Source organism: Cynocephalus volans, chromosome 1 (genome assembly GCF_027409185.1).
Source record: "Cynocephalus volans isolate mCynVol1 chromosome 1, mCynVol1.pri, whole genome shotgun sequence".
Taxonomy (NCBI): domain Eukaryota; kingdom Metazoa; phylum Chordata; class Mammalia; order Dermoptera; family Cynocephalidae; genus Cynocephalus; species Cynocephalus volans.
This window is the reverse complement of record NC_084460.1, coordinates 41253731-41273147: the sequence shown is the minus strand read 5'-3', so window position 1 is coordinate 41273147 and position 19417 is coordinate 41253731. Positions and strand designations below refer to the sequence as shown.

Sequence of the window (19417 nt, the reverse complement as noted above, 5' to 3'; positions counted from 1 at the left end):
AACAAAACTACACTGCAGCAGGGAGCAGTTTTATTTCTCTACTTATCTGAAGTATGAAATATTTGATACATTTATCTTTGTCATATAAAAATTGTCAGGTATTATTTTGGGACATAGATTGGTATATTTCTTTAGATACCTCATCAATTCTTAGTACTCATACCTAGTGTTTTTATCATTCACTTCAATTTTTGTTAAGCAGGTATGTTTTACTTTTAGCAAAGCAGGTTTTAACCACACAAATTGGCTTTTCTATAAGCTTGTGCAATTCCACCATTCTCCCTTATTTAATCGTATATGCCAGACTTCTCTAATGAAAACTTCTTATGAAGAATGTTTTATTACCTAACCCTGCTATACCAAATGCCAATTCTTATTCTTAGGTGCTTATGTATGAAGGTTGTAGATGTTAACAGATCGTGTTTTTCATTTGTAAAAAATAAATTAATTTTCTTTCCTGCATCTCATCCTGGAAGATTCTATTCAGTGGAATGCAGCACAAGGCACACTGAAAGGAGGTCCTGCTTAATGGAATAATGGAAGTTTTAAGACAGTGGATTCCAGCTATTGTTTCTTCGTAACATAAAATGGAATTATTTGCCTTTGCTCTCTCTTTTTTTTTTTTTTTTGGACTCTCCTTATCTTTTCCCTACTTTCCTCCCTGCAAAAAAAATCTTATACTTTGCTCTCCAAGAGTTTAGAAACAACCTACCCTACCCCTTTGGAGGAGGGAGTGTTAGGTTTAGGGCTTGGCAGGGTGTTAAAGCATTGACATGATCTGTTTTATACAAATTATGTGTTAGCTAGAAAACTGAGGGACATTCCTTTCCAAGTCATGACAATGTACTGCCTTAACTTAATAATAAAAATTGTCAAGTGACAGTGTGTCTCTGCTGAATGGATTTTCTTACAGCATCTGGTTGTCTTTGTAGTTTTTGTGTTGTTGCTTTCATTTGAAATGTGCTGATGATCTTTTTTTTATTCCATAGCATTGAACAGATGGGTTGATTATTCTTTTCAGATATTAATAAGGCAGCGGAAAGAAGAAATATGAATACGGCTCCATCAAGACCCAGCCCCACACGAAGGTAAAGTACCCTGAAGCAGTGAGTTACCTTGGGAGAGTTGGGCTCTGGGGAGTTAAGCCCAACTTCGTACATCAAGGGTCTTTTCTTCCCCCCCAACAAATCAGAAACGCTCAAGCAAACAATAAGAACATGAACCTTGTGTGAAGGGCCTTGCTGCTTGTTTTAAACATACACCAAGAGATGCAGAGGAAGCTTTGTGTTTTCGGTGGCAAACCCAGCAAGTTCAGCTTGCAACATGAGTTGCAGGCAATTGGAAGAGGAAAAACCTCTGTCTGTCCCCAGCTCACGTGTCAATGGGAACCTCCAGAGCAGGAGGAGTGCCCCATGGTCATTGGTGTGTGCCGTGCTGCACTGCAGCAGGCAGCAGAGATTCGACTCTTCATTCCAAATGGCTGCCGGTCCAGATGTTAACCCAGGTTTACGGAAAGTGCTGCTTGAGAGATTGTTGCTGTGCCTGTGCTGCAGATCCCCTGTTTGCTCGCTTGCTTGGGTTACCTGTTTGAGGGGAAATAAAAAGGGCAAAAACACTCCACCTCTCAAAAGTCTCCCTTTTTCTTAGCTTTGCTGGAAATAGCATTTTCCTAATATATTCTTACTTCCAGTATATACAAAAGAGATAGTCCTTGTGTGTACCCTCAAGATGTGCATTAAATTGGTTCTTTCTCTGAAGAAGAGCTTTATTAATGTCACCATTTATACCAAAGATGAGTGTATTATATCCAGACTTTCTGGCCCCATAACAGCACACAAGCGGATGCATTGTATGCAGTTCTGTGTGGAATGGAGACAGATATGATATATTTCATATCTGATGTCTCTTCAAGGCCTGAGTGGATATTCAATATGGATTTTGCCTTTGCCCTTAAGTAAAAATGCCAGTTTTCCACAGAAACTACATACCACAGTAAACTACATTTCCCACAGTGAAACTGAAGATTGCTGAATACAGTGAATCCTAATCTGTAATGGTAGCTTTGCAGTTCACCTGGGGATATAGCCAACTGAGCACTTACACGTAACATATAGCTGTACTACTTTGGCGCAAAAACACCTATATTTTGTTACTTACAGGAAAGAATGGCTGCTATATGTTTTACATATATACCTACTTGGATGTGAAAGGAGGGTATGTTCTAGTTACCAGGAGCAGATTGCATGTCTACACTGTGGAGTTCAAGGAGACCCTAGGGGCAAGGTAGTGCTGCTTTCAGTTGGCTTCTTTGTCCCGTCTGCCTGTGCAGACGAGTCAAATCTAACTTCACAACTACAGCTATACCACAACTGTCAGGTGGATGGCCTGGCCATCCATTGGTTTCACTGCAGAAATCAGGCATATACGTTGGTATTCTGTCTGTTTTCACACCATAAGGAATGCCTGCAGCTTGCAGGTAAATACTGTGTTGGTTGATTTGTGTGTATGTGTGAGTATCCTGAAGAACATAAACAAATCCTGCAGAACTTCAGCAGTTTCATATAATATCTGCTTCCAATGGGCTGCATCTAACCTTCCTACAGATGTTGGGTAGGCCCATCTGTATTGCTCCTCATTGCCCAATAAACACGGAATACAGGTGGCTAAAAGTTTGCATCTAATAGAAATATAGGGCTCCCATTGAAAGCCAAATGGCTTGAAAGGAGATATAGTGTGTGTCTACTTTCCAAAGAGCTCTAATGTGTATGTTTCTGGACTAGGTGGCTTACCAGAAAGAGTATAGAACTTGTAACTATAAAGACATTGAGTCCACTAGTAAAATTCTGCCTCTCTCTGTTGTCTACATGAGGCTTGTGATCTCTTCTTAATGTTGTCTGTTTGTTTCTGCAGGAAAAACAAAAACAAAAACAGGGCACATTGCAGAATAGAGAGTAGTTCCTGTTTCTATTATGGATTGAGAAGGCTATTTTATATCATCCTATTAATGATACTTAACCAATACTTTTAACGTTTCCATTTGATTGTAGATTGTCAATATTCAACAGACGTTGCAGTGTGTTGGGGAAATAACAAGCTCCCCTGGTTGGAATCCAATATAGCCATTGCCAGGGCTTTAAGTTAAAAAGATTAATTTCATCCCAACCCAAAATGTAACTCCATAATTTCATCTGTAAGGGAAGAAATAGCTTTATGCTTTTTCTTCCTTTTTTAATTACCCCCCCCCCAAAAAAAACCATACAAACGACATTGGAAAAGGGCCTTTTAAAATGAGCTCCTTACCAGATATGTAAATGTAAATATACAAGTCACCTTTATATACCTTTTAAAATATCACCTTCCTCAGATATAAATTCTAAAATGAGGTTGTTTGAGGTGTGGATAGAGTAGTGGCTTTGTGCTTTTTTACAGTCAACAGGAGGGACAGCTAGGCTAATTCAGATTTCTTTTAACAATCAGTCTTCCATTTGGTGATATGTTCCTAACTGGGTACCTCAGCATGTTATTTAACATGATGTAGTTCCATACAGTCAAGTTTATTTGCTTCAGGGAAGAAGAATGGTCACATTTAGTAAAGTCTGCTCTGAGCGCCATGTAAAACTTGAGCAGAGAATGCCAACTTTTTTTTTTTTTTTAAAGATGACTGGTAAGGGGATCTTAACCCTTGACTTGGTGTTGTCAGCACCACACTCTCCCAATTGAGCCATGGGCCAGCCCCCAACTTTTTGTCTTTAAAAAAATACCCCAAGCCAGACAAGTTGAACATGGTATTCAAAGTAGAGCATTAATATTTTGATTCTTGTCCCAATTATGCATTATCTCTTAAGATATACCAGTAGGGCATAAATAAAGTGCAGTGAGTAAGCAGGATGGGTGAGTGGTTAACCTGGAAGGTGCTAATCATTTCTCTGACAGTGATCACTGAGTAACTCTTTCTTTGGGTGAATGCTTCTAGTCAAAGCCTTGAGGTAATTCCAAATGTACCAGTTTGTTAACAAAAACAACTTTCTTCATTTGGTAGCCCTAATCATTTTATGTGCCTCCAGCCATAGGGATTGCATCATTCACAGGGAAAAAAGAACACTGTACCTATAGCAAATATTTCCTTAAGTTGTACCTCTACATCTTAAGTACTTTGTACTTTTAATAAGAAAATTGTTTTTAAGCATGCTGGCAAGACCTTTGTAGCACCTTGTTTTGCTGGACTTTAACCTTGAGTGTCAATACACCTAGGTATCTTTGGGAGTTTTCAGAGGATTAACACCTCTTCAGATATCTCTGTAAACCACAGTTCTGCTGGCTTTGCTCTCTGTTTAGTAATGTGCCTCCCTAATGACTCCATCTGTCAGTGCGTAATTCTGACAGTATTGGCCCAGCCAAGCACAATACTCTGCATGAGAGTTGCCCACTCTGTATCACATATCAGCCTGGATTCTTATTATTTAACCCTTGGGCCACTTCACTAGACTCATTTGAGTACATTGCATATAGTTACCATTCAAGTTGATAGTAGGCATTAGTCCTTCAAAGTCTATATCATGACTCTGGTTGTGCCTTAGATATTCTTAGTTACCTTCTTCAGCCCAACACCTTGGCCATCCAGGTCTTGGAACATACCCTTGTGCAGATGTGGCCTCCGTAATACTGTAATTACTAAACCTTCCTGTATGACCTAATGAAGAACAAATAGAATTAGCTTGTATACATCAAAAGCTCTGCAGAGGATCTTCCCCCTATATTTGTGAAGTATATTAATTCTCATATCTCTTGTTGAAAGTCATTAGGGGTTGGCTCATCAGAAATAACCTGGCTGTAGACAGTTTTCTATATGACCTGAGATGCTTTCTGCTTACCACAGGGCCTTAATTCCTTTGATTACTGCTTGCTCTTTGGATGTGAGACAGCCCTGGCTCTAGGTTTGCCTCACAGTTAAAGATTCCAGGCTGTGATTACCTGTGCACTAACACTTGAAGAAGAGTCATCAGTTCTCAGCAAGTGCCACCTCTACCAACAGAAAAGTCATATTTGTGCTTGAGAAAATCATCAGCATGCTTCCTAGGAAGAAGCTTGGGTACTTATAAAATTTGGATCTTTGAGGTATGATATCTTATTGTACCCCATATCCTACCTGCACCTAATGGCAAAATTCTGCACAAATCTGTTGTCTTTATTTCTGACAGTAGCATGGAGTGGGGGATCAATATCACACAGAAGCCAGCCATTTACAGAGTGATATTTGCGGACAGAAGTTTTAAGAGCTGATGAAGGATTTTTTTCTGGGTCAAAAAAAGGCTGGCCCTCCCAAGGAAAATGTTCTAGTGAACAGAAAGGAAGAAAGGAGATACCTCTGAAGAAAAGAAAGAAAAGGACAGGGGCCTTCCTCCCTGAACTTCCATATAGCCAAGACCAAAGAACACCATCCCAGACCTGAGGTTTCAGTCTTGCTGAAAAGAAGCTCAAAGTTCATCAGAGTCTTCCAGGATGATCATCTGTCAGTTCTTACTCTGTAGGCTCTCAAATGCCTAGTCTACACATTCCTTCAGTCCCCAGGAAAAGAAGCATTTCCGCCAGAAGCACATCACTTGCCATCGGAGCCATGGTTTTCACCTTCACCCATCCTTCCCTTACCTCTTAAATGTTTCCCAAAGATGTGACTAAATTTCCCTCAAGGCAAAGAGCCTTTGCCGTTTTTTTCCCCTGCTGAATTGATGAGGAATTTACAGCAGAATTTTAATTGTGTTTGCCACCTGCCTTCAGTTTGTGGACTCCAGTGTTAAAATTTATTTAACCACTGTTCAGTTTTTAGTCTCTAATGATGTGGTTGGTACCTGAGGGTATGCTCTATTTGGTTTCCTTTAGCAAAAAACCTCTGGTGCCATGGGATGATATTGTGAACCTTATTATGTTCCAGAATCCTGCTTCTAACCCACTTGTATGAGGTCAAGCATCTGATGCAGGAGGCTGTTGTCTCTGCACTCTGAATCCTGCACACCATACCACTGTTTTGTTAGCTGTGTTCTTGTTTTGAGAAAGATGTTGGGGCCAGCAGTAGGAGCCCTTTTGTTCTGAGGAGTTCTTTGGGTCCTAAAGTGACCCTAAAAGGTTTTTTGTTTTGTTCTTGTCTCCAGAAGAACAGCAGTCTGCCACAGTGTTCACCTTTTGGAGAAAGGAAAAAAGCTTTGCTTTTTCATTTTAGAGAATTGTCTTCTCTTTCCCTACTTCTACCATGCCTTTGGTTCTTTTTCCCATTGTGAATTCCTCTTTTACATTTTTTTTACCCAAAAGGCAATTGAGAGGGAATTAGTTTTGTTGCACATGGACTTTAGATACTTTGAGGGAAGGGGAGGGGCTCACCATCTCAAACTGGAACCCTGAACCCAGACTTTGTGAATTTAGGGTAATATTCAACCTGCAGGGATGGACTCTGACAGGTAAGTAAGGTTTTTTCAATGGATTCACAAGAATGATAACCAAATACTGCATTTATAATTGTCTAAGGTTGTGAATAACATGCTGTGACATTGTGTTCTTATCCACATCTCCACCCCCATTTCTACCAGCCCAAGGCTTTGTGTGTGGTCTGTGGTCTGTCAGGTTCATGATATCTCAGCCCTGATTGCCAAGAACACTTGAAATCTGATTCCACCTCTAATGACTACTTCTAACTGCTCCCCAAGGCAGGTTTATCCGCCGATCTTTAATAATCCAAAAATACTTTGCAGTTGTCCCTTCCCATTGGATCCTGTTTGCCCACATTATATACTCCATCAGATGTTACACATTAGGAGGATTATGTGACATAATAGAAAAAGTCAAAGTAAGAATCTTGATTAGTCTGCATTTTTTCCTAATAAGAAAAATAATGTTTCACTGTTCTCGTTTAAATTCCCTGGTCTGCCATATGTGTGCTCTCACAGAGCAGGATTTCTAGTGAACCTTAAAATATATGACAAGGACTTTTCATAATAGCAAAATTGGCATTTAAATTGTTTTTGCCATTCCCATGTGAAGGAAGTGAAATTGAGGTTTTCTGCCAAGCTGATGGGATTGTGTTGAACACCTAGTATGTGTAATCATGGTAGGTGACAAAAGTATAAACAAAACATGGTGACCACTCTTGAGAGATTTGCAGTTTAAGTAGGATAGTTCAATTCATTAAACATTTACTGAACTCTGTGCTGTGTCTTAGGGGTACAAAGCCTTCATGAGAGCTTATTATTTTGTAGGGAAGCCATGTAAACAATTACTCAACTGTGTGATAAGTACAGTAATAGAAGTATGGGCAGGAGCAAGATTCACTCAACATATTTATAGAGTATCTGCTATGTGTCAGACATTCTTCTACTCTACATAGTGGGTTTATAGTGCAGAATCAAACTGGTACAGTCCTTGTCCTTGTGGAGCTTGTGGTCTAGTAGGGTAGACGGATATTAAACAAGTAAATAAATATGTATTGTCAATTTGTGATAAATGACATAAGTAAGAACAAAGTGCTATGGGACGATTTAGGGACAGAGGTAGACTTTTTAACTAACAGAATCAGGAAGAGGGATATTTATATGCTGAGGTCTTGAAACTAAGTGTGGGTCTGCTGCTCACGTAAAAGGATCAGGAAAGACCTTGGCTAATTAAGCTGAAAGGCCAGAATAACAGGAGAGTGGTGAACTAGGGAAGAGGGTGTGATGAGATTGAAGACAGGAGTCAGTATCATGGAGGACCTTCCAAGCCTTAGTAGAGATTTTAGATGGAATTCTTAATACTGAGGGAAACTAGTGAAGGATTTTACCCATTTAAAAGATGACTCTAGAGTGTTCTTTCTGGAGAAAGATTAGAAAAGAGGCAAGAGCAGGAATGCTGAGACTACCTTAGAAAGTTCTTGCTGTGGTTTGGGGTGAGATGATTATGGGTTGGCCTTCAGTGGCACCAATGGAGGTAAAGAAAAGTGGGCACAACTGATATCCATTTTAGAGAAAGAATGAACAGAATTTGGAAATGTGGTTGGGAAAATGGAAGAGGCTTTAAAGGATGACATCCTGTTTCCTGGCTTGAGCAACCAAGTAGGTGGATGTGCCATTTACTGAGATGGGAAGGACTGGAGGAAGATCATATTTGCTGAGGGAGATCAAGAGTTCAGGTCAGGTTTTACGGAGGAGGTTATCCTTAAAGTGGATCAGACATAACACATTGTCATAGAAAGATAGATACCAGATCAAGATGAGTAATAGAGATAGAAAATGCTCTAAAAGTTGAGCGGAAGGACAGATCAGTAGTTACTAGGAAGGGTAGAGAAGGTTTCTTGGAAAACATGGGACATGGAATTGCCTGTGATAATTGGGTGGTACTTGGATTAGTGCAGGAAAAATATTGTAAGTAGAGAAACCATATGAACAGAAACATTGAGACATATATGTCATGTGAGTTAAGTCGTAAGAACACCTTAAGTAGAAAACAGGAAGTTGAATCAGGAAATGGAGAGGAGATAATAGTTAGACAGGGGCCAGATTTATTATAGAAGGGTGCCCAAAGGCATGACAGCCAATTGGTAATGAGTAGAAATTTGCATGTTAGGATGGTTAATCTGGTATTTATGTGTTGAATGAATTGAAATCCAGAAGGTTGTTTTGGTTTTGATTTTGTTTTTTGAAGATTCCTGTTGGTGCCAGCATAGAAATTAAAGGCTTGGATTAGACTTGTAAATCCAGTGGGAATGGAAAGAAAAAAACAAACAAGATTCAAATGACTTAATAGGGACAGGGGAGAAAGAATCAAAGTTAACTTCCAAGAATTTAAACTTTGGTAATTGGGAAGATGATTTTTGGCAGAAGTGAAAAAATTGGGAATGGGACTGATTGTATGAGAGTGTACCATTTGCTTTTTTTTTTCTTCATGAGTCTTGCCCCTTACTATGTCCCACAACTTTTTCCCCCTTGTAAAGTCTCTTTAAAACAAGTCTGGTGGGAGAAAATAGGTTCTAGGGGAAAGGCACTTTGCACTTTGAGAACCTGTTGAAATTGAGATGACAGTTATAATAACTGCTTAAGTAATTCCAGATGACACTCTGAAACCTGATGAATACTGTTGCCCCAGTCAAAACTTTTGGCTTTAAGTCAATGCATTCTTCCTTTGACGTCCTAACCTTTTGAGAATCTAGAACCTACTAGGCTTTATTTACTGACCACCTGGGTGACTGTTCTTAAAATTTGAGTCATGTTCTCACTGTTTGGCTGTTGTGTTTTATTAGCGGAAAATGCTTGGAGGGTGGGGGCTTTCTCCTATAAAGAGCTGAAGAGTTGGCTACCTTCAATTTCTTTATCTTAGCATTTTTTTGGTACCTCCCACAGGGATCCATATGGCTTTGGAGACAGTCGAGATACAAGGCGTGATCGATCCCCAATTCGAGGAAGTCCAAGGAGAGAGCCCAGGGATGGCAGAAATGGCCGGGATTCCCGGGATAGCAGAGACATTCGAGATCCCCGAGACTTGCGGGACCACAGAGAGAGCAGAGACATTCGGGATCACAGAGACAGCAGAAGTATGCGTGATGCTCGGGACATGAGGGATTTTAGAGACTTCCGTGATCTAAGAGACTCTAGGGATTTTAGAGATCATCGGGACCCTGTTTACGACAGATATAGAGACATGAGAGACTCCCGAGATCCTATGTACAGGTACTTACACAGCCATTCTCTTTCTTTTTTGCAACAGTCATTTTTATGTCTGTTCTGCTGAACTAATTGAAAACTCTGTAAAGGCAGTGACTTTATCAGCCTTGTATTTCCAATGTCTGTCAAGTGGTAGATGTGCTGCTCGGTAAATTTTGCTGAATGTGTGAATAGTTGATGAATTATACTTAGTGAATGAATCTGGGTCTCTCCCTGTGGCCTATGAAAGTCAACATTGTGCAAATGGAAAAAGATGGAGTACAAATTGTGTTGGCAGTGCAAAAGCAGAGAGAGATACACAAATAAACAATAAATACATGAAAAGATGCTTGACAACATTAGTTGGTAGGGAATGCAAATGAAAGCCACAATGAGATAACATTTCACACTTACTAGGATGTCTATAAAAAATTTTTAGAAAACACAGAAAATAACTAGTGTTGGCAAGGTGTGGAGAAATTGGAACCCTCTTGTATTGCTGGTGGGAATGTAAAATGGTATAGCCACTGTGGAAAACAGTTTGGCGTTCCTCAAAAAGCTAAACATAGAATTACCATAAAATCCATCAGTCCACTCCTGAGTATATATTCAGGAGAATTGAAAAGGCATACTAGGATAGTTGTACATGAATGTGCATAGTAGAACTATTCACCATAGCCCAAAATGTGGAAACAATTCAAACGTCCATCAGCAGATGAATTAATTTTTTTAAATGTGTTATATCAAGGGTTCAGATCTCCATACCAGCCACCAAAAAAATAAAATAAAATGTGGTATATTTATACAATGGAATATTATTCTGCCGTAAAATGGAATGAAGTTCTGATATATGTTACAAGATGGATGAACCTTGAAAACATTATGCTAAGTGAAATAAGTCAGACAGAAAAGACAAATATCATATGATTCCACTTATGTGAAATAGTATGCAAATTCATAGAGACAGAAAGTCAATTAGAGGTTACCAAGAGCTGGAGAGAGGGAAATAGGAAGTTATTGCTTCATAAATACAGAGTTTCTGTTTGAGGTGATGAAAAATTTTGGAAATCAATGATGATGATGGTTATACAACATTGTGAATGTAATGCCGCTGAATTGTACACATAAAAATAGTTAAAATGACAAATTATTATATATATTTTTTACTACAATTTTTAAAAAGCACGGGGAAGGGAAATTGGAGGACAGGACAGAATGATTCCTCAAAACCTAATATCAATAATTACTACCAGTTATTTTACATTTACTATGCTGAGTGCTTTCTGTATATCATCTCTGTTCATCCCCCTTTCATTTTGTGAGACAGGTTAACTCAGTCATAGCCACGGAGCTGATAAACAGTCCCAGATACAGACCTTATTTGTCTAATCCCAAAGTCCTACGCTTTACTATGCTTACATCCTCAGAGGGGAGTGGGTCTTGAAGAATTCTCTATATCTGATGTTGGCAGGACAAGACAGAGTTTTTAACTTGGTGAAAATTTACTTAACTTTTCAGAAGAGAAGGTTCTTATGACCGATACCTGCGAATGGATGACTATTACAGGAGAAAGGATGACTCTTACTTTGACCGTTACAGAGATAGCTTTGATGGACGAGGTCCTCCCGGCCCAGAAAGTCAGTCTCGTGCAAAAGGTACAGTAGCAGAAACAGTCTATTCCTATTACGAGTAGAATACTTCATAAAAGAAAGAGGAAACAAATAACCAGTACGTCAACTGAAAAGGGACTAATGACTTGGCTAGACACTTCATTAAAATAAGAAAACAAACCTATGAATGTGTAGAGGACATTCTGCTTAAAAATAATTTTTAAAATGCAAATTTGAGAGGCTGGCCGGTTAGAGCGCAGTGTTATAACACCAAAATCAACGGTTCATATCCCTGTACTGGCCAGCCACCCAAAAAATAAAATAAAATGCAAATTGGTACCATCATCTGGTTTAGTCATTCAACAAGAAATAAATATGAAATTCCAGAGATAAGAAATGAACAAAAGATTGGAGATGAAGATGTAAAGTGCATGCTTTTTGCCCATTGACCAGATAACTATGGCTACCTGCGGTATATGTGTAGCATGGGTTTTTTGTTTGTTTATTTGTTTTTAATTTTTACCTAACAGTATCTCTTTTTTAGGTAAAGAAAAGCATATTTTTTAAAAGCCTGGTCTTTCTCAATACATTTTTAAAGATTTTTAAATTGTTTCATACCTGGCCAAGTTGAGGTGTTTAAGAACCTCATTTTTTTTTTTTTTTTTTTTTTTTTTGTCTTTTTCTTGACCGGCGCTCAGCCAGTGAGTGCACCGGCCATTCCTATATAGGATCCGAACCCTCAGCGGGAGCGTCGCTGCGCTCCCAGTGCCGTACTCTCCCAAGTGCGCCACGGGCTCGGCCCCTCATTTTTAATTTGTTACAAAACTTTATTACTTTATTTTTTTCCCCCAAAAAAAATCTGCAAAAATGCAAACTAGAATAATCAAGAAATACCATTTTCAAGTTGGCTGAAATTAAAAAGAATGACAATATCCAATGTTGACCAAGGTGTGGAGAAACAGGCACTAAATGATACACCTCTGTGGAAATATAAATTATTAACAGCCTTTCTAGAAGGCAGTTTGACAGTGTATATCAGATGAAGCATTAAAATAGTCATGTCCTTTAATCCAACCGTTCCATTTTGATGAATTTATAATAGTAAAAAATAATAATACTGGTTATTTTGGGGAGGTAGACTAGAGGATTAATTCAAAGAGTATTTGTGTGTTATGACCTTTGCCTACAAGTAGTTCAGGATTCAAAATAAAGTCTGTAACTTGTTTTTACAGAAAGGCACGGTCGGGCTGGCCAGTTAGCTCAGATGGTTAGAGCGCATTCTTGTAATCCTTGTAACACCAAGGTCATGGGTTCAGATCCATGAACCAGTCAGCTGCCGAAAAGAAAGGCACAGCCCTTACTTCAGTTTCCCCTGGTGGTATCTTGCAGAGCGTTTGAAACGTGAGGAACGGCGTAGAGAAGAGCTGTATCGTCAATATTTTGAGGAAATCCAGAGACGCTTTGATGCTGAGAGGCCTGTCGATTGTTCTGTGATTGTAGTCAACAAGCAGACTAAGTAAGAACCCTTTGAATATTTCTTCCCAGTAAGGAAAAGGGTCAGAAGAGAAAATCAGGCCCAGCTCTACACACTGAAGTTGGGCTGTGTATTCTGGTATTTGCTATGCTTTGTTAGCCAGAGTTCTTTCATTTGTAGGCAACAGAAAACCCAATTCAAACTGGCTTAAGCCCAGAAGGGATATTTTTAGTTTGCTTAACTGGGAAGTTCAGGCTTGGCCACGTTCAGGGTCAAACCGTGTCATCATGTCTCTGTGTTGGTCATTCAGCACTGCTTTCCTTAGTGTTGCCTTCATTCTCAGACTGGTTTTCTACTTGGAAAGGCAGAGTGGCACTGGCCCCAGACATGTGTCTTCTTAGCTTAGAAAACGCAGTGGAAAGAGAGCTTCTCTTTCCCAGTGCTTCTACCTGAAGTCCTGGGATTGTTTCTCATTGGACTGACCTGGCTTACTTTCCCATCCCTGAACTTATCACTTTGACCAGGGGTGGGAATGCTCTGATTGGCCAGGACTACATCATATGCCCATCACTAGAGCTAGAGGTGGGATTAGCCTTGTGGAACCACGCGGACTGAGAGTGGGAGAGGGAGTAGATGGTGATCAAGCAAAGCAATAGATGCCCTCTTCATAGGACAACCCAAATCCCCAATACTTTGGGAGGCACATGTCCCTGCATTTGTCAGCCAAGAACCAAGCCTTCTTTGTGAAGTGCCATGGCCTTGCAGAACTGTTAGATAACCATATTAGCCAAGCCGGAGTTCACAGCACCATTTTACTCCACCTCTGTTTTACATTCTCTCCTTGAAGAGGTATAGCAGAGAAGCAGAAGAGAGTGTAGCAGCTTACAAGCTTGTCAGTAGCTATGTTCCTTTCCCCAGGTGGTTATTAAACAACTTCATGTATTTTCTAGCAATTTGGGGTTAAAGAGCTAATTTCAAGGCAGTGACTAGGAAAATAGGTGTTGAGACACCAGGCAGCAGGCAGAATTCACAGGCTTTGGGCTGTCTTGTCCAGAGATAGACAAGACATGTGCCTTAACTGTAGAGAGCTTTTTGTGAACACATGATAATAGCTATCATTTTCTGAGCACCTACTTTGTACTACTCCACGCTTGGGGCTTCACATAAATTATTTTTAGTCCTCACAGTAATCATATTACATGTGTATTCGTTCAGTTTTTTTGTATGTATGGCATATGCTAGCGACTGGGGGTATTAATAAGCAAACACACACACAACTCTTTCCTCTTGCAGAGCTTATACCTTAGTTGGGCAGATGACAAAAGTAAAATGTATAGGTGATAAGTCCTGTGAGAAGAGAATATCAGATCTAATTTAGATTGGAGGGAAGGTCAAGGAAATGACATATGAACTGGTAAAGAAACTGAGATTTGTAAGAGGTAAAGGGACTTTTGCTTAAAGCTTCACAACTTTGCAAATAAATGTTAGGGCCGGACCCAAACCCATCTTTCTAGCATTAAAAGCCCATGCTTTTCCCACTGTGTTATGCAGCCTTCCCAAAAATAAGTGCCACAAGTTTTAGACTGCAGGATGGTGTTAAAGAAGGGCCATTGGGCTAGAGAATTAAGAGAAGGACCTGGATATCACACACTGTGCTGCCTGCAACTTTTAGTGTGACCTCCAGCAAGTACAACTGTTCTGGACTGATGTAAAGAAAGGGAATTGGTCTAGGTCCTTGTAGCCCGAAGAGGGAGCTGGGAGTGGTGTAGGATTTGAGTTCTCCATAGCAGCACACACAGCTAGCTGAGGCACAAGCGTGTACATTTGGAGTTGGTCGGGGAGTGCTCACCTGGATCCTGTTTATTTTTTACAGAGATTATGCTGAATCTGTGGGGCGGAAGGTGCGAGACCTGGGCATGGTAGTGGACTTGATTTTCCTCAACACAGAGGTGTCGCTATCACAAGCCTTGGAGGATGTTAGCAGAGGAGGATCTCCTTTTGCTATTGTCATCACCCAGCAACACCAGATTCACCGCTCCTGTACAGTCAACATTATGTTTGGAACCCCACAAGGTATGGAGGCCCAAGTGGGTCAAAATCCCACAAGTAATCACTAGTCCATTAATTTGTTTATGCCTTACTCATAAGAAGTAGGATTTGGGCAAATGATTCATGTTTCTTGGCTCAAATATGGTAGCGCCCTTCTCTAAGTACACTGGAGGAGACTTGCAAAGTCATATCTATTTGTCTGATATTCTCTCGGTATGCACCGTTCTGGGCCTGTTATCCATAACACTATACTTGGCCATTAGGTATATACCTTGGAGTGTTGGCAAATGTTTAACAACCATTTCTGCAGTAAGGAGAGAGTGATTTGTAAATTTGCTGATTTCCATTGTGTCAATATTCCTACCATGTCCCATTTCAAGCCACCAACGTGAAGTCACGGAAGGTAGGGTTAGAAAGAAATGCACACTAGTTCTCACCAGAGAGATCTGACTCCAGCACACTGCTAGTGCATACTACACTGAATGTGATAGTGTAGCATATCACCCACCTTCCTAATGGGGGACAGAGAATATAACAGGCTGTTGGGATATTCTTTGTAAGAGCACTGGAGAAGTGAGCAGACTATGAGAACAGGTAAGAGGCCCTGACCCTTTCGAGGCCCAGGGTAGATTCCTTCAAGTCCTTCCTGAAGTAGCTTTTAGTACTTTGAGCCCAGAGTGTTGAGACTCAGCCAAATGATGCCCTGCTCATTGCCCTTACAGCACAGACTTTTCCTTTTCACACCGTACACAGGATCTCTTTGCATGACTGGTTACATCTAAAATCATAGAATATATAAAAATCACTAGTGGGTCATTTGTCTTTCTGAGGAATAGTCCTCACAGTGTGTAAGGACAATTATATAAGGTTCTGAGAAGTCTTCTCAACACTCTGTAAAACGTGTTGCCCACGGGTAAGGAAAGGAGGTTAGTTAGGGTCACAATTTGATCTTAATCCATGACTTTTGAACTGATGAATTCAAAAACAGTAGGCCAGCTCTGTCCTGAGGAGCACAGTGGAGAGCCAAGCTTTACAGAGGGGCTTTTTCACCTCCTGCTGCTGGCCTAGAGACTGTTGGGTCTGCCTCCTGTGGTTATTCCCCACATGGTCTGTTGGAATCTCTGGGAGGCTGTCATGTTTCTTTGGTTTTTACCAGAAGTCTGTGATCTAGGAATTCCTCCCAAAGAACCAGCTCTGTACAAAGGTGCAGGTTCCCCACCAAAGTTATCTATTTACCTCTCTTCCTGACCTTCATCTTCTTTCCCACCCTACCCCACTCCCAATCTCAAGGCTTTTTGTCACCAAAATGGTTTCCTTGCTGGTTTGAGGTTGGGAAAGGTTTGGTGGAGTGCAGCAGGTGGGCATTCAAATTTGTCATGGGAGAAAATAACTCATGTCATTTTCTCCTGCAGAGCATCGCAACATGCCCCAGGCAGATGCCATGGTTCTGGTGGCGAGAAATTATGAGCGCTACAAGAACGAGTGCCGGGAGAAGGAACGTGAGGAGATTGCCAGACAGGCAGCCAAGATGGCCGATGAAGCCATCCTACAGGAGAGAGAGCGAGGAGGCCCTGAGGAGGGGGCACGTGGGGGGCACCCTCCTGCCATCCAGAGCCTCATCGACCTGTTGGCAGACAACAGGTACCTCACTGCCGAAGAGACTGACAAGATTATCAACTACCTGCGAGAGCGGAAGGAGCGGCTTATGAGGAGCAGCACCGACTCTCTGCCTGGTGAGCTACGTGGCAGGGCCGAGGTGAAGTTCTGACTCTGCATTTCTTTAATCCCCAGGCTCTGTTGGGAGGGTGACAGGCCCAGGGCTCTTTGGGGTGGGTAAGGGAAATGAGCCCATCCCTTGAGTTCTCCTGTGGGCCATCCATGTTGATATAATGGTAACGATAACTTAAGATTTGGGCACTGACCTCTGATCCCTGTAGTTAATGTGATGGGTGGGCTAGTATTGCCAGCTCCCTGGGAACCAAGATGGATGCCTACCCCCACTCTGTTTTTAAGCAGTTCTCTGGGGGAACTAGGCTGTTTTCACAGCCTATATCATGAAGTGGCCCCTTTGGGAAATTGATGTTATTGTCTGTATACCATGTGATTGATGTGACTCAGTGATTGTTGTTCTTCCCTTGGCTCTTAGGCCTCCTGCCCTTGGGGGGTACTTTGAACCAGATACCTCCCTCTTCTGTCTTCCAGGCCCGATTTCCCGCCAACCACTCGGGGCGACCTCGGGTGCCTCGCTGAAGACACAGCCAAGCTCTCAACCACTCCAGAGTGGCCAAGTGCTCCCCTCTGCTACACCCACTCCAGCTGCACCCCCCACCTCCCAGCAAGAGCTTCAGGCCAAAATCCTCAGCCTCTTCAATAGTGGCACGGTTGCGGCCAATAGCAGCTCTGCATCCCCTTCAGTTGCTGCCGGAAGCACCCAGAACCAGAGTTTTTCTACAGCAGCGAACAGCCAGCCTCAGCAAAGATCACAGGCCTCTGGCAGTCAGCCTCCAAACATTCTGGGACAGGCAGGATCTGCTCGGAACATGGGCCCCAGGCCTGGGGCTCCTTCCCAAGGCCTCTTTGGCCAGCCTTCCAGTCGCCTGGCACCTGCTAGCAACATAGCTAGCCAGAGGCCTGTGTCTTCCACAGGTATCAACTTTGACAATCCAAGTGTACAGAAGGCTCTGGACACTCTGATCCAGAGTGGCCCTGCTCTCTCCCACCTGGTTAGCCAGACCACAGCACAGGTGGGACGGCCTCAGGCCCCCATGGGATCTTATCAGAGGCATTACTGAGGCTAAGTTGTTCATCTGCTCCCAGTCCCCTCATTCCCTGGCCTCCTCCCATTTATTGCGTTCTAAATAGAATTGTTTGGAGGATGTTCTTTGTGCTTTCCAGGTCTACGTCAAATGTCATAAGTTTCTACCACCTGCTCTCTCTTCTGCCCAAGGCTGTGTTGATTATTCCTTACAGAGTCAGAGTTTATATTGCATTTGAAGGTGTACCTTTTCTGTTTTCGTTTTTTGGTTCTTTTGTAGAAAATAAATATCTCTGGGGTCACTTGGGCTGTATAGGTATCTGGGCTCAGTTTATATTTGATGGAGTTTCTCTGGTCCCTCTGTCTGCTGGATTTGGGGGAGGAAAGGAAGAAGCCAATCCCCAGCTGGCTGTGTTTGGAATGATATTTGTCATGTCAGTGGACACCACCTTCTTTCGTTTTGAGCCTACCAAGGCTTCCAGCATCACACACGTCAACCAGAGCTCGATCTCCTGCCTACAGTTCTTGCCTTGGGTTGCAGACGAGCAGACTGGACTTGGCAGGCACAATGTCGTCATGCCCCCATCCTGTGTATATGGGGGATCTGCTTAAGGATTCAGAAATCGGCGTCTCTGGATTGTTGAAGAATGGCCGTGGCAGCCACAGAAGAAGGAACTTTTCTGTCTGAGCCAGGATGGTTTTTCTTTTTTTCTTTTTTGTTGTCATTTCATTAGAGGATCTCCAATGGACTGAACAGCTCCAGTCAGCAGCAGTTTAACACAAACTGTGAATCTGGGCACCCCCATTCTTCCCCCTTACCATTTCTGTCATCATCACCCTCTCCAGTGGCAGTTCCACAGAATTGGTTCTGAGACACTGGCCGCGAACACCCATTTATTCAGTGATTTGTTTTGAGCTCTTGGCTCAGAAACCCGGGCTCTTGTTTTCATCTAGACTCTTTTTATGTTTTCTGAGCAGTGGGAGGTAGGGACCATTTTGATGTCAGACTTTCGGTAGCTGGACATGTTCTTGAGACAGATGGCTATTTGTAACTTTTAAGCCAGAGTAAAATTGTTAGAGAACGGCCTTCTGAGCTGTCGCTCTAGATGGAGCCACAGGAAGCTGCCCTTTCTTTAGAGATTGTGCTCATTAGAGCCCTGTGGATCACAGTCTCAAGGGCCTCTGGCAGGAGCCAGGGAGAGCAGTGACCTCAGCTGAGTCCCCTGCCCATGGCTGAGCAAACAACGGTTGCAAAACTCAAGGTCCCCAAATGGGAGCATTATATGTTCTGGCCTGTTTGTGTTATATAGTGGGTTTTTTGGGGTGTTTTTTTTTTTTTTTTTTTCGGTTTTTTTTGTTTGTTTTTCCTCTTTGGAACTCTTGTGTTGTTAATAATGATTACTTTTTAATTAAAATAAAAAAGTAAAGGCTTTGTTCATCTTTCTTGGGTGTGAATATCTACAGCACCTCTTTGTGGGATCCCAAGGTGAGGGTCCCTGACTTAAGGACTCAGGTATGCCCCCCTTGTCCTCCACCTTTGGTCAGGCCTCAAAGCTTCTTTTAGCCCTACCTTCTCTTCATATGCAGCTCACCTAGTTAGACACTCTAATAACAATTCAGAGCAAAAGCCTGCTGGCTAATTGCAGTGCTGTGTGCAACATCCTGCTTCAGGTAGACGTTCAATGTGTCCACAGGTTTGACCTCTGATTGTAGGAAAGGAAGACAGGACTGGGGAGGCCGTTTCTGCCTGACAGCCAGGGGTGGAGGGAAGGCACACTCCTGTTTAAATTTTGTCTCAGTTGCTACCTTCTCTACTACCTAATGTGCAGGGAGTTGGCAGAATCCATGGACACAGAACCTGAATGAGCCT

The 19417-nt window shown here is 41.9% G+C and overlaps 1 protein-coding gene across 3 annotated transcripts in view; it reads left to right on the top strand.

The window, feature by feature from the left end:
* NCOA5 (nuclear receptor coactivator 5) overlaps positions 1 to 18926 on the top strand; it is a 28861-nt gene extending 9935 nt beyond the window's left edge. Inside the window, exons 2-8 of one of the 3 annotated variants that reach the window (XM_063096559.1) lie at positions 1022 to 1088; positions 9360 to 9686; positions 11178 to 11314; positions 12659 to 12785; positions 14617 to 14816; positions 16205 to 16525; positions 16995 to 18926. In XM_063096559.1, the coding sequence (XP_062952629.1) occupies positions 1051 to 1088; positions 9360 to 9686; positions 11178 to 11314; positions 12659 to 12785; positions 14617 to 14816; positions 16205 to 16525; positions 16995 to 17584 (1740 nt within the window). In that variant the 5' untranslated portion in view covers positions 1022 to 1050 and the 3' untranslated portion in view covers positions 17585 to 18926. Of the gene's footprint in view, positions 1 to 1021; positions 1089 to 6359; positions 6450 to 9359; positions 9687 to 11177; positions 11315 to 12658; positions 12786 to 14616; positions 14817 to 16204; positions 16549 to 16994 lie in introns of those variants that run through there. The other 2 variants (XM_063096578.1, XM_063096569.1) reach the window with 2 other exon arrangements.
* Positions 18927 to 19417: the final 491 nt, after the last annotated feature.